The sequence below is a fragment of the Tachysurus fulvidraco genome, chromosome 3 (genome assembly GCF_022655615.1).
Source record: "Tachysurus fulvidraco isolate hzauxx_2018 chromosome 3, HZAU_PFXX_2.0, whole genome shotgun sequence".
NCBI lineage: Eukaryota > Metazoa > Chordata > Actinopteri > Siluriformes > Bagridae > Tachysurus > Tachysurus fulvidraco.
In genome coordinates this window covers 31,605,559-31,615,887 of record NC_062520.1, presented here as the reverse complement: position 1 = coordinate 31,615,887, position 10,329 = coordinate 31,605,559, and the positions used below count along the sequence as shown (strand labels likewise).

General features: G+C 46.5%; 2 protein-coding genes across 8 annotated transcripts in view; one reads left to right on the top strand and one right to left on the bottom strand.

The window, feature by feature from the left end:
* wdr24 (WD repeat domain 24) overlaps window positions 1–7,555 on the bottom strand; it is a 7,645-nt gene extending 90 nt beyond the window's left edge. Inside the window, exons 1-14 of one of the 5 annotated variants that reach the window (XM_047810813.1) lie at window positions 7,421–7,468; window positions 7,055–7,148; window positions 6,083–6,168; window positions 5,758–5,879; window positions 5,381–5,485; window positions 3,956–4,316; window positions 3,616–3,793; window positions 2,419–3,094; window positions 2,219–2,328; window positions 1,835–1,932; window positions 1,614–1,718; window positions 1,099–1,436; window positions 779–963; window positions 1–468 (exon numbers count right to left, since the gene is read on the bottom strand). The exon at window positions 1–468 is cut by the window's left edge and continues 90 nt beyond it. In XM_047810813.1, coding sequence (XP_047666769.1) covers window positions 300–468; window positions 779–963; window positions 1,099–1,436; window positions 1,614–1,718; window positions 1,835–1,932; window positions 2,219–2,328; window positions 2,419–3,094; window positions 3,616–3,793; window positions 3,956–4,316; window positions 5,381–5,479 — 2,319 coding nt within the window. In that variant the 5' untranslated portion in view covers window positions 5,480–5,485; window positions 5,758–5,879; window positions 6,083–6,168; window positions 7,055–7,148; window positions 7,421–7,468 and the 3' untranslated portion in view covers window positions 1–299. Of the gene's footprint in view, window positions 469–778; window positions 964–1,098; window positions 1,437–1,613; window positions 1,719–1,834; window positions 1,933–2,218; window positions 2,329–2,418; window positions 3,095–3,615; window positions 3,794–3,955; window positions 4,317–5,380; window positions 5,486–5,757; window positions 5,880–6,082; window positions 6,169–6,266; window positions 6,349–6,443; window positions 6,590–6,902; window positions 6,988–7,054; window positions 7,149–7,420 lie in introns of those variants that run through there. The other 4 variants (XM_047810815.1, XM_047810814.1, XM_027179119.2 and 1 more) reach the window with 4 other exon arrangements.
* Window positions 7,556–7,559: 4 nt separating this feature from the next.
* Window positions 7,560–9,159, top strand: zgc:112496 (uncharacterized protein LOC541336 homolog). 3 transcript variants are annotated; one of them, XM_027179137.2, is made up of 5 exons: window positions 7,560–7,735; window positions 7,856–7,949; window positions 8,118–8,277; window positions 8,356–8,508; window positions 8,806–9,159. In XM_027179137.2, the coding sequence occupies exons 1-5, from the start codon at window positions 7,560–7,562 to the stop codon at window positions 8,970–8,972; spliced, it is 750 nt and encodes a 249-aa protein (XP_027034938.2). In that variant the 3' UTR covers window positions 8,973–9,159. The 3 variants fall into 3 exon arrangements, with proteins under 3 accessions (XP_027034938.2, XP_027034943.2, XP_027034941.2); XM_027179142.2 differs by having other exon boundaries at window positions 8,785–8,923; XM_027179140.2 differs by having other exon boundaries at window positions 8,709–8,850.
* Window positions 9,160–10,329: the final 1,170 nt, after the last annotated feature.

The following is a 10,329-nucleotide window of genomic DNA, read 5'->3' as shown; positions in this document are numbered from 1 at the left end:
CAGATTTGTACTTGACAATGTTAAAGTTTAAAATAGAACAAAAGTGCTTTTATAGAAGGATGGAATCTTACTGAAATATATTTTGTGGCTGGTGTGTGTGGGGGGGGGGGGGTAGACATTGTCTTTACCATCGTCTGTAGCACAACCTTTATTCAAGCACACAATGACATTTAAATGTGTGTGTGTGCATATGTGTGTGTGTGTGTGTGTATGTGTATATGTGTATGTATGTGTGTGTGTGTATATGTGTGTGTGTGTATATGGATGTGTATATGTGTGTGTGTGTATGTATGTGTGTGTCAGGCATATTCACACAGGTGTCCACACCCAGCAGGGCAGTGGTTGGAGCTCTTGAGCCACTCCATCACGTGCTCTAAATGCCCACCGTGGCTGCAGCCCTGACACCACACGAACAGGCCCTTCACCACATGGTGACACACTGCACACACACTCGCGCACTGGTGACACCTACAGCACAAAAATAAACACACGAGAGCAGAAATAAGGAGGCGTTTGTAGTAAAGCAGGTTCTGTCTGTTAGAGAACGAGAGGTGTGGCCTCTGCACCTGTCAGTCACAGTATAGGAGGCGTGGCTATTAATTACAGCTAAATCATTCAAATCACATCGAAATAGCTCGAAGTTGTGTTGTATTCTGTTTGTTCTGCTGTTGTATGTTTCGGCTCACCACACCGTGACTGTTTGCTGCCGCATGTTTGGAGTAAAGTATGTGTCAGATACGGTGTGTGTGTGTGTTTGTGTTTGGGCGAGAGCGCGGACCTGTCACAGATCCAGCCCTTGTTGCTCATGGGTCGTTTGCAGTTGCTGCAGTTGATGTGCAGCGTTGTGGACGCCTGGTTCAGACACGTAATGGCGCCGCACGTGCTCAGTTTGATCACCTCGTTGCTGACGTTCCACAGCTCGAACCTCTGCAGGAGGTCGATGTAGGACATGTACCAGTGTTCCTGTGAGACCCGAACACACACACACACACACACATAAACACACACACACACTCTGAGATTAAAAATCTACAGTAAGTCTAACCCGGACGTTATTCTAAATTTTTTTGGGTGAATAAACTAATTCAGTCTCCTGACCTGCGTGAGCTCGTCTATTTCCTTGCGGATTCGTTCACCAAGCACAATGAGCGCAGAGACGGCCATCTGCACGTCGCCCTGCTCGGCGTAGTAGGCCAGCGTGTCCTTTACGATGGCGTTGAAGAAGCCAGGCAGAAGGCGTGGCTGGAAGAGCAGCTGTGAAACCGAGATCAGGCTGAATGACTCCATGGCCGTCAGGGACACGCTCTCTGTCTCACCACCACTCGCCTGCGGGGACTCGGCTTTCTCTGCCGGGAGCTCGGGCGCCGTCGCGTGTTCCACGATCTCGTGCCGTAGTGGAAACGCCTCCTGGGGAAGCGAAAACTCCGCCTCCTCTGCTACAAGAGGACGTGAAGAGACAATCAGTAATCCTTACTACAATGACGAGTTTCTGAGATACCGAGATGTGATCTGAATTTAAGCCTGAAAATTTAAATATCACAAATCACGTCGCATCGCCATCGACAGGACGCGGGCCGATTTAAGAGCAAGCGTTTCGTGTTTGCGTGTCTGACCTGCCTGATTGTCGTGGTCCATGCTGTACAGGTCGTCATCGTCCAGCTCGGCCTCTCCAAACAGATACTCGGCCTGACCGTCGCTGCCCTCCGTCTCTTCGTTCTCTAGAAAGGAAGTCTATATGATTTACGGCTTCTTTTATCAAATATCGTGCCTTCGAGAAGCTTCGGACTGCACCGTGTTAACTCTGTTCTCAGTCCTGAGCTGATGTGGGTCTCACCATCATTGTTGAGGTTTGTCTCCAGGTTGTGCAAGTTGTCCTGTCTATTGTCTTTGTTTCTCTCGTTCAGAGCAGCACTCATATCCTTCAAACTGAAACTACAATAAAACTCGATTAGCATCTCGCAGCGTCACTAAAATGACAAACAAACCCTGTTGTTGTTCTCGCAAGCGCGAATATTAATAATTCTATTCTCTTGCATTTTGCACTGAGAGTCATTTTGTAATTCACACCTTGTGCATTCTATTCTTTATTGTTATGTCCTCGTGTCATAGGCTGCTGGAGGATTTGTAGAGTAAGAGTTTCACTGTACGGTGTAACACACCCTTTGCTGTACATATGACAATCATCTTTTCGCTCTTGACCTGCCACCGTGTCACATACCTGTTCATGAGGGGCATGTTACCCAGTTTACTCATGTTGTGATTGGCTGGCGGTGTTGGGTGACCCGGGTCAGAATACATTATCCGTAACATGGTCCATGTCGTCGACACCTAGACACGCACGCATAAAGTATTAACATACATCACAGTCCTGACAGACGAGTCGTTAGGATGTCAGGGATTGTGCACAAGCCGACACACCTGAGGTCTGTTGAGCTCCTTGGCAACCTTGGCGTTGTGGTCACAGAGCTCAGCGAAGGGTCTCCCGCTCAGCTGGTACCTGCGCGCCGTCTCGATGAACCAGTCCATCCTGGTGCCGCCGTCCAGATCAGACTCAAAAACACTGAGCACACTGGAGACTTGTGCAAAGCGCTCCATTACGTCATGCTTCTTGAAGAAGAAGATAGGGTAGCGGCGGTCTCCTCCCGGGCACGGCTTTCGCCCACCTTCGGTCGCCATCAGGCTTTCTTTGGCGGCGAAGGCTAGATCTCCGAACAGACCAAAGCTGAGGCCCTCGGGGTTGGCGCGCACCTCTGGCCGACTGGCATCGTTAAACATGTGCTGGTACAGCGTGCTGTCTTTGGAGCCAGAGAGCAGCATGTCAGGGTCGTGCTGGTTGCGCCACACGATGCCTGTGGCAACGTCCTTGTGCTCCTCGAAGGTGGCGAACGGGATGTAGGGCCGACGTACGTCCCAAACGTAGATGTTGTGGTCCACCATCATGGAACACGTAGCCAAATGCCAGCGACGTTCCGGTCTCCACTTGACACGTGCCACCGAGGCGATGGTCTGTACACAGTAGATCTCTTTGGCACGGTTTGTCGTCATGTCCCACACTTTCACCATCTTGTCACGCCCACCAGTGGCTAGCCATCCTCTGCAGAACATGAGACACGATTACAAAGTATTACGGATTTAACAACATCATTAATACAAATTGACCAAGAAGAGGTTTCAGCAATATCCTTAACTAAATGCGACAGCGAGTCCAATTTTCCACCTGATCAGAAGCGTAGATGCGCGTCGGATTGCACCGTGATCAGCAGCGGCGTTTCCCAGGCAACTTCAACAACAGGGCATTTATGGCAAGCAGGGCTTTTGCTGTTACTATGAGCTACACTGATACCAGTTTGCATGTAATGGAGATGTTGTTATGAGAGATACAAGGCTGCTTGATGAAAAACTAAACAGGTGGCTTGTTTAAAATACTGTCAAAAAAAATCAGTGACGGATTTCAGCGAATTAATTTAAATTGTTTTGCGTTTGTGCGACACTGAAGCGCAATCGCTGTCCATTCGCAATGCAATTTTGTGGGTTTCTTGATTCCTATTGCACTGATTGTTGAAGCCTGAGAGAATTACTACTAAAACTTATTAGATTTCTTGTCATTAAACCCACCTGTCTTCAGGGTGCCAGTCACAGCAGAACACGGGGCCGGTGTGTGCAGTGAACATCCTCTCGTAACGGTCAGGTCTGCGAATGTCCCACAGCTGCACGTTCCCATTCTCAAAAGACGCCGCAAACGTGAAAAAGTCCTTCGTGCTGAACTGCACGTCTCTCACGCTTTCTGACTGACCTGGAGGAGACACACGTTCGTTAAGTGCTGTGATCTTTAACAGCGACAGAAACTGGTCATACGCTGAAACTCGTACTCGTAACATTTACACGTAGAGAAGCGATCGTCCTGATTTACGTCCATATGAATGTAAACCTTTGTATCACTGTTCTGTTTTTATACCAGAGAAGGTGCTGACGCTCTCCTTCTTGCGCAGATCAAAGTACTTCATGAAGCCGTCCTGAGAGCCTGAGAGCAGCATGTGCGCCTCACTGGGATGGAAGCACACTTTGTTGACGGTGCGTTTGTGCTCGGCGAAAAGGTGCTCCTGCTTGTTACGGCACGGCCGCGACAGGTTCCACGTCACCACTGCGCCGTTGGTGGCCGCTGTAGCCAGGAGACTATCATCAGCCTGGTGCCACATGACGTCAGCGCAGCTGAAGTTCAGCGACGGTTTGCGGCCCACGCGCAGATTCAGGCGCTCCACAAAGCCGTCCTCTTCAAGCGCAAAGATCTTAAAGATGTTGCGACCGGCCACCACCACCTGTGGATAGCATAGAAAACACGGCTCAGTAATCTAATACACCACGCTCTGTGCCCTCTGTGTCTGTCAGTCCCACTGATGGAGGCGTGGCCGCTGCGTCTGTCAGTCCCACTGATGGGGGCGTGGCCTCTGCATCTGTGAATCCCACTGATGGGGGCGTGGCCTCTGTTTCTGTCAGTCCCACTGATGGAGGCGTGGCCTCTGTGTCTGTCAGTCCCACTGATGGAGGCGTGGCCTCTGTGTCTGTCAGTCCCACTGACGGAGGCGAGGCCTCTGTCAGTCCCACTGATGGAGGCGTGGCCTCTGTGTCTGTCAGTCCCACTGATGGAGGCGAGGCCTCGGTCAGTCCCACTGAAGGAGGCATGGCCTCTGTGTCTGTCAGTCCCACTGATGGAGGCGTGCCCTCTGTGTCTGTCAGTCCCACTGATGGAGGCGAGGCCTCTGTCATTCCCACTGATGGAGGCATGGCCTCTGTGTCTGTCAGTCCCACTGATGGAGGCGAGGCCTCGGTCAGTCCCACTGAAGGAGGCTTGGCCTCTGTGTCTGTCAGTCCCACTGATGGAGGCGTGCCCTCTGTGTCTGTCAGTCCCACTGATGGAGGCGAGGCCTCTGTCATTCCCACTGATGGAGGCATGGCCTCTGTGTCTGTCAGTCCCACTGATGGAGGCGAGGCCTCGGTCAGTCCCACTGAAGGAGGCTTGGCCTCTGTGTCTGTCAGTCCCACTGATGGAGGCGTGGCCTCTGTGTCTGTCAGTCCCCCTAAAGGAGGCGTGGCCTCTGTCAGTCCCACTAAGGGAGGTGTGGCCTCTGTCTGTCAGTCCCACTGATGGGGGCGTGGCCTCTGCGTCTGTCAATCCCACTGATGGAGGCATGGCCTCTGTGTCTGTCAGTCCCACTGATGGAGGTGAGGCCTCGGTCAGTCCCAATAAAGAAGGCGTAGCCTCTGTCTGTCAGTCCCACTGATGGAGGCGTGGCCTATGTCTGTCAGTCCCATTGATAGAAGTTCTTCAACTCAAGATATGTCTCTAAGCATTGTGTTTGGCAGCAGGCCAAAGAGTGAGTACCTGCGTAGCATCCCGACACACGCTGATGGCGTTGGCCGGAGCATCCAAGAGGCAGAACATGGTTCGGCCGACGGTGCCAACAGAAGCCATTTTCTCCATTTCAGCCTGAGAGAGAGAGAGAGAGAGAGAGTATAAAGAGTAACTGAAGTGATACACACATCCTGCTCTGGGTAAAACCTAATGTTGCTGTTCAAATTCTGACCAGCAGAAGACGCTTCTTCGAAACTGTACCTTTAATACAGCAGGTTTTATACAATTGCTTGAGCAGGTTTAAAGCAGAGGTCACTGTGATGTGCTGAATAAATGGTTTGTTAAAGCAAAAAGAGTCACTAAACTGGTGAAAAGAGTCACATGTGAGAAATCTGTTTCACACGTACTTTTCAGACTGAACGTCACTCCACACTGAGTAACCTCAGCAAACTTTCTGTATTAGTCTCCTTTTACTTCTTCTTCTCCTTTGTCATCCCAACGAGTCCATAGACCTTGCGTGGTGGAGGCACTGCTCACATCAACAATAGCAATTATTTAAATAACCTCATTTACATTTACTCATCTGATGCAAGATGCATTTATTGTTAAAGGTCACGACAGCGGCTCAGGACTCTGAGTCTGTAGCTTAAAAATGAAATAATCTATCGTCAAATAATTAAACACCTACTGGTTCCTGTATATGTATCGGAATTTAGTTCAATGAGAGTTTACCATTAAACCATATGGGACGTCACGCGGCGCGCTGCTTTGTAGTGTCCATCTTCACGTCCTCTTACAAAATAACATGTCGGCGCGTGCTGAGGAGACACGAGACATATGTAAGGAATAAACAACCACACACAGTGCTGTATTAAAACTATTGTCAGATTCCATGTCATAGAAAATTAATCAACACCTTTCGGCCAATCAGAATCGAGAATACAACCCAGTATAACTTGTGACGTCATAATACCTTCAGATGAAAATGTTTACAGAATCTGTTCTGAGGAGAAATTTAGTTACCGAGCAAGAATTAAAGAAAACTTTATTGTTGTCGAAATATTCGTGTAAATGTAAACTGTGTAAAACAAACCAATAAACAGGTCTCTGTGTTAAAAAGCAGCTGTTTGACCGTAATGTCGGGCTAACTGGCTAGCGCTCGGGCTAACTGGCTAGCGCTCGGGCTAACTGTTAGCGCTCGGGCTAACTGGCTAGCGCTCGGGCTAACTGTTAGCGCTCGGGCTAACTGGCTAGCGCTCGGGCTAACTGGCTAGCGCTCGGGCTAACTGGCTAGCGCTCGGGCTAAGCAGTAGGCGCTCTGGCTAACCAGTTAGCACTCGTGCTAATAAGTTAGCACTCGTGCTAATAAGTTAGCACTAGGGCTAACCCTTAGCACTCGTGCTAACTGTGAGAAAACACCACCGCGCTGCTCTTATACACACCTCATCAACATTCACTTTCATTTAACATTCACCAAAATTAATTAATTAATTAAATTAACAAACTCCAAGCAAAATAAAAAAAAACGGAATAATAATAAGGTATAACTAACCTTTTCAAAACAAATGTGAAGCAATGTAAAGGAAGAGACGACCGATTGGCGAGCACGCGGATATTCCAAAATAAAAGACACCAAAAAATAAAAGGATTACTAATAATAATAATAATAATAATAATAATAATAATAACAATAATAATACATACTTTTACATGACGTTTTTGCGCAATTTTTTGCAAAATATTTTTTTTATTTTAAGGACACAGGAAATGTATTCACGGTGGCGAGCTTCAACTTCCGCTTAAAAAAAAAAAAAAAAAGATTAGACTGAGACACTGATCTGAGACCAGCTTTAAAGTTAAATCTAAAAACTTTTAATGTTTACAGGTTTTTCTCCAGTGGACCAAAGAGGTGAAGAACATTTACACTTTTCTAAATGAAACCTTTTTATACTAAGTTTTAATTATAAGCCTTGAAGTGTGCTAAAGACTTTTAGAATAATCTTTGTACATTGACATTGTTTTAAATTCACCTGGATAATGTAGATTATTATTATTGTGTAAGAGCTTCACCTGTGATCATGATGACTGTTCTGTATCCCAGGGTCTGATCCCCTCTCAGAGCTGCCTCTGCTTTGTTCGTTACATATGACAGGTTTCTGTAAAGCTGCTTTATTAAAGTATTTATTGTTAGAGGCACAATACGTATAACATGGACGGAACTTTCTGCTCCTCTCAGCGTGGCGTCATGTCTGGAGGTGAGCGTCTGTTCCTCTGTAAGGACCCGGCTGTATGGAGAGGCGTTTATGACCAATACTGGGCTGTTGTGGAGGCAAAGGCTGCTGGGAAGCAGAAGAGTTCAGGGAAACTGTTGGAATTAGAGAAATGGTATATCACCATCATCATCATCATCATCACCATCATCATCATCATCGTGTAGCATTCATAGACAAAAATCACAAAACAGTATTATAATGAATTGTATAAAAGTACATATTACTGTTACAGGTATCAGATGCAGCTTCCAGCAGAGATTTTAGCTCGGACAGAACGTTCTTTAACGCAGCCCGAACTGGTCAAACTCATGGAGTGGAAATTAACCGTGAGTATACGTATTTTATTTTGTTTATTCAGGTTTAAAATGAAGTTCTTGTGTATACGATCTTGTGTTACGGTGGTTTAGAAAAGCCTAAACAAAAACAATTCCCTACATAAATATAGATGTAACTTTAGAGTGTGTAGAATTTGACTCGCTTTGTGTGTTTCACAGAGAGGGAAGTTTCGTCCCCGGCTCAAGCAGCTGGTTGGCTCCAACAGCGAGGAGGTTGTGCTTCAATGCACCAAGAAGGCGTTCTGTCTCCTTCCTGATGTCCAATCAGCAATCGCGGAACTGAGTACGCTCAAAGGGCTCGGACCTGCTACAGCGTCAGGCAAGTATACGAGAGTAGAACGTATGACGAAATAATGTAAAAACAAATCTCTCACTCACTTTCTCTCGTTCTCTGTAGCTGTATTAGCAGCAGGAGCTCCCGGAGAGGTCGCCTTCATGGCCGACGAGGTCGTAGAGAGCATCGCTGAGCTGAGACCGGTTCGATACACGGCTAAGCACTTCTCTCTCTTTTTGGAGAAAATACAGCACAAAACTCATCAGCTCAACGAAGGTAACCAAGGCCACATAGAACGGCATCAGAGCTTCAAAGCCAATATACAGTAGCTCATAATGAATGGAATTAACATCTTTGTTTCTTTCTTCTGGTTCAGTGACTCAAGAGATCTATAAGATTTTAGCCTGATGTGATCATTAAAATAAGACAAGTAAACAAATATAAACAAACGTTTATCGTATTTAAAAACTTAGCAGGAAGTCATCAAAGACGTATCGAAAGCTCTAATCGGAAGCAGACGACACCTCATCACAGTTTCGGTTAATTAAACAGATGCCGATTCTTCTTTCTAAGCCGACAGTCAACACGATTGGACCCCTCATAAGGTGGAGCTGTGTTTATGGGCGTGTCAGATTCAGCCCTCCCTGCTGAAAGCGTTGCCCCCGAGCGACAGCCCCAGCAGAGAGACCGAAGACGAGGAGACCGGAGAGAGACGGTCTAAGAGACGCAAGACGGAATAGTGTACAGCGAGCGATATGTTGTGTTTTGTAGAATTGACGTGCACAGGATGGAAGCACGACGTGTCGAAGGAGACGAGGAGACTGACTATAAATAAAATGACAAAGGAAGTTTATGAAAAGTATAAATGTGTATTTCTAGGGTCAGAATATCCTTTATGTGATTGGATAATTAAATGATATCCCAGCATTTGTGGGGGGGTTTTCTGTCCATTTTTCTGTCCATCTAAATCCTTTTATGGCTTTTTACATTGAAATGCGTTTATAGACGTAAGACCTGATCTCTAAAGTACTAAACAGGTAACAACCTAGTGGTGTAATAATTAAGTTGCTCCCTAAAAGCACCGGGCATAAAAGTTAGCTCAGTATTAATGTCTGATAAATGACCAAGAAGAGATGATCTAGTGAAGTGCATGAGGCAGGACAAGTACGTCCTTTGTACAAGATGAGATTGAGCTCAACTCTCTTGACTGTGTAGACTCACTGTGTTCAGGCTGGTTCTAGCTGGTCTGGCTAGTTGGGTTTATGGAATTTACCAGAGATGGGGGACTCGAGGCATATGACTTGAGTCGAGTCAGACTTAAGTTGCAAATTTGAGACATGCTTGACGAATATTAAGAAAGACTCGACTTTGACTTGACATTCATGACTTGAGACTTGACTCGGACTTGGGTTAAATGACTCAGAGATGGGGGACTCGAATTGACCCGAGTCAGACTTAAGTCGCAAATTTGAAACTTGTTTGACAAATATTAAAAAAGACTCGACTTGACTTTGACTTAACATTCATGGCTTGAGACTTGACTCGGACTTGAGTTAAATGACTCAGAGATGGGGACTCGACTTGACTCGAGTCAGACTTTAAGTCGCAAACGTGAGACTTGCTTGACAAATATTTTAAAAAGCCTCGATTTGACTTTGACTTGACATTCATGACTTGAGACTTGACTCGGACTTGAGTTAAATGACTCAGAGTTGGGGACTCGACTTGACTCGAGTCAGACTTAATTCGCAAATTTGAAACTTGCTTGACAAATATTAAAAAAAGACTTGACATGACTTCGACTTGACATTCATGACTTGAGACTTACTTGTGACTTGCACATGTGTGACTTACTCCCTCCTCTGGACTTTACTTTATCTGGATGACCCGCCTGCTCAAATGGCTTAATTCCAGCTCATCAACTGGTCAGATTGGTCTTTACTGGTCAATCTGCTTCTACTTTGTCAAGCAAGCAGGATCCAGCTGGTCCGTTTTGATGGTTTTAGAGGGTTTGGGGTTCTTACATGCTCCTTCTATATGATAAGCCCCAGCTGCCAAGACCAACTTACCCCTGTCAAGGAGGCAGCAAACCGGCCA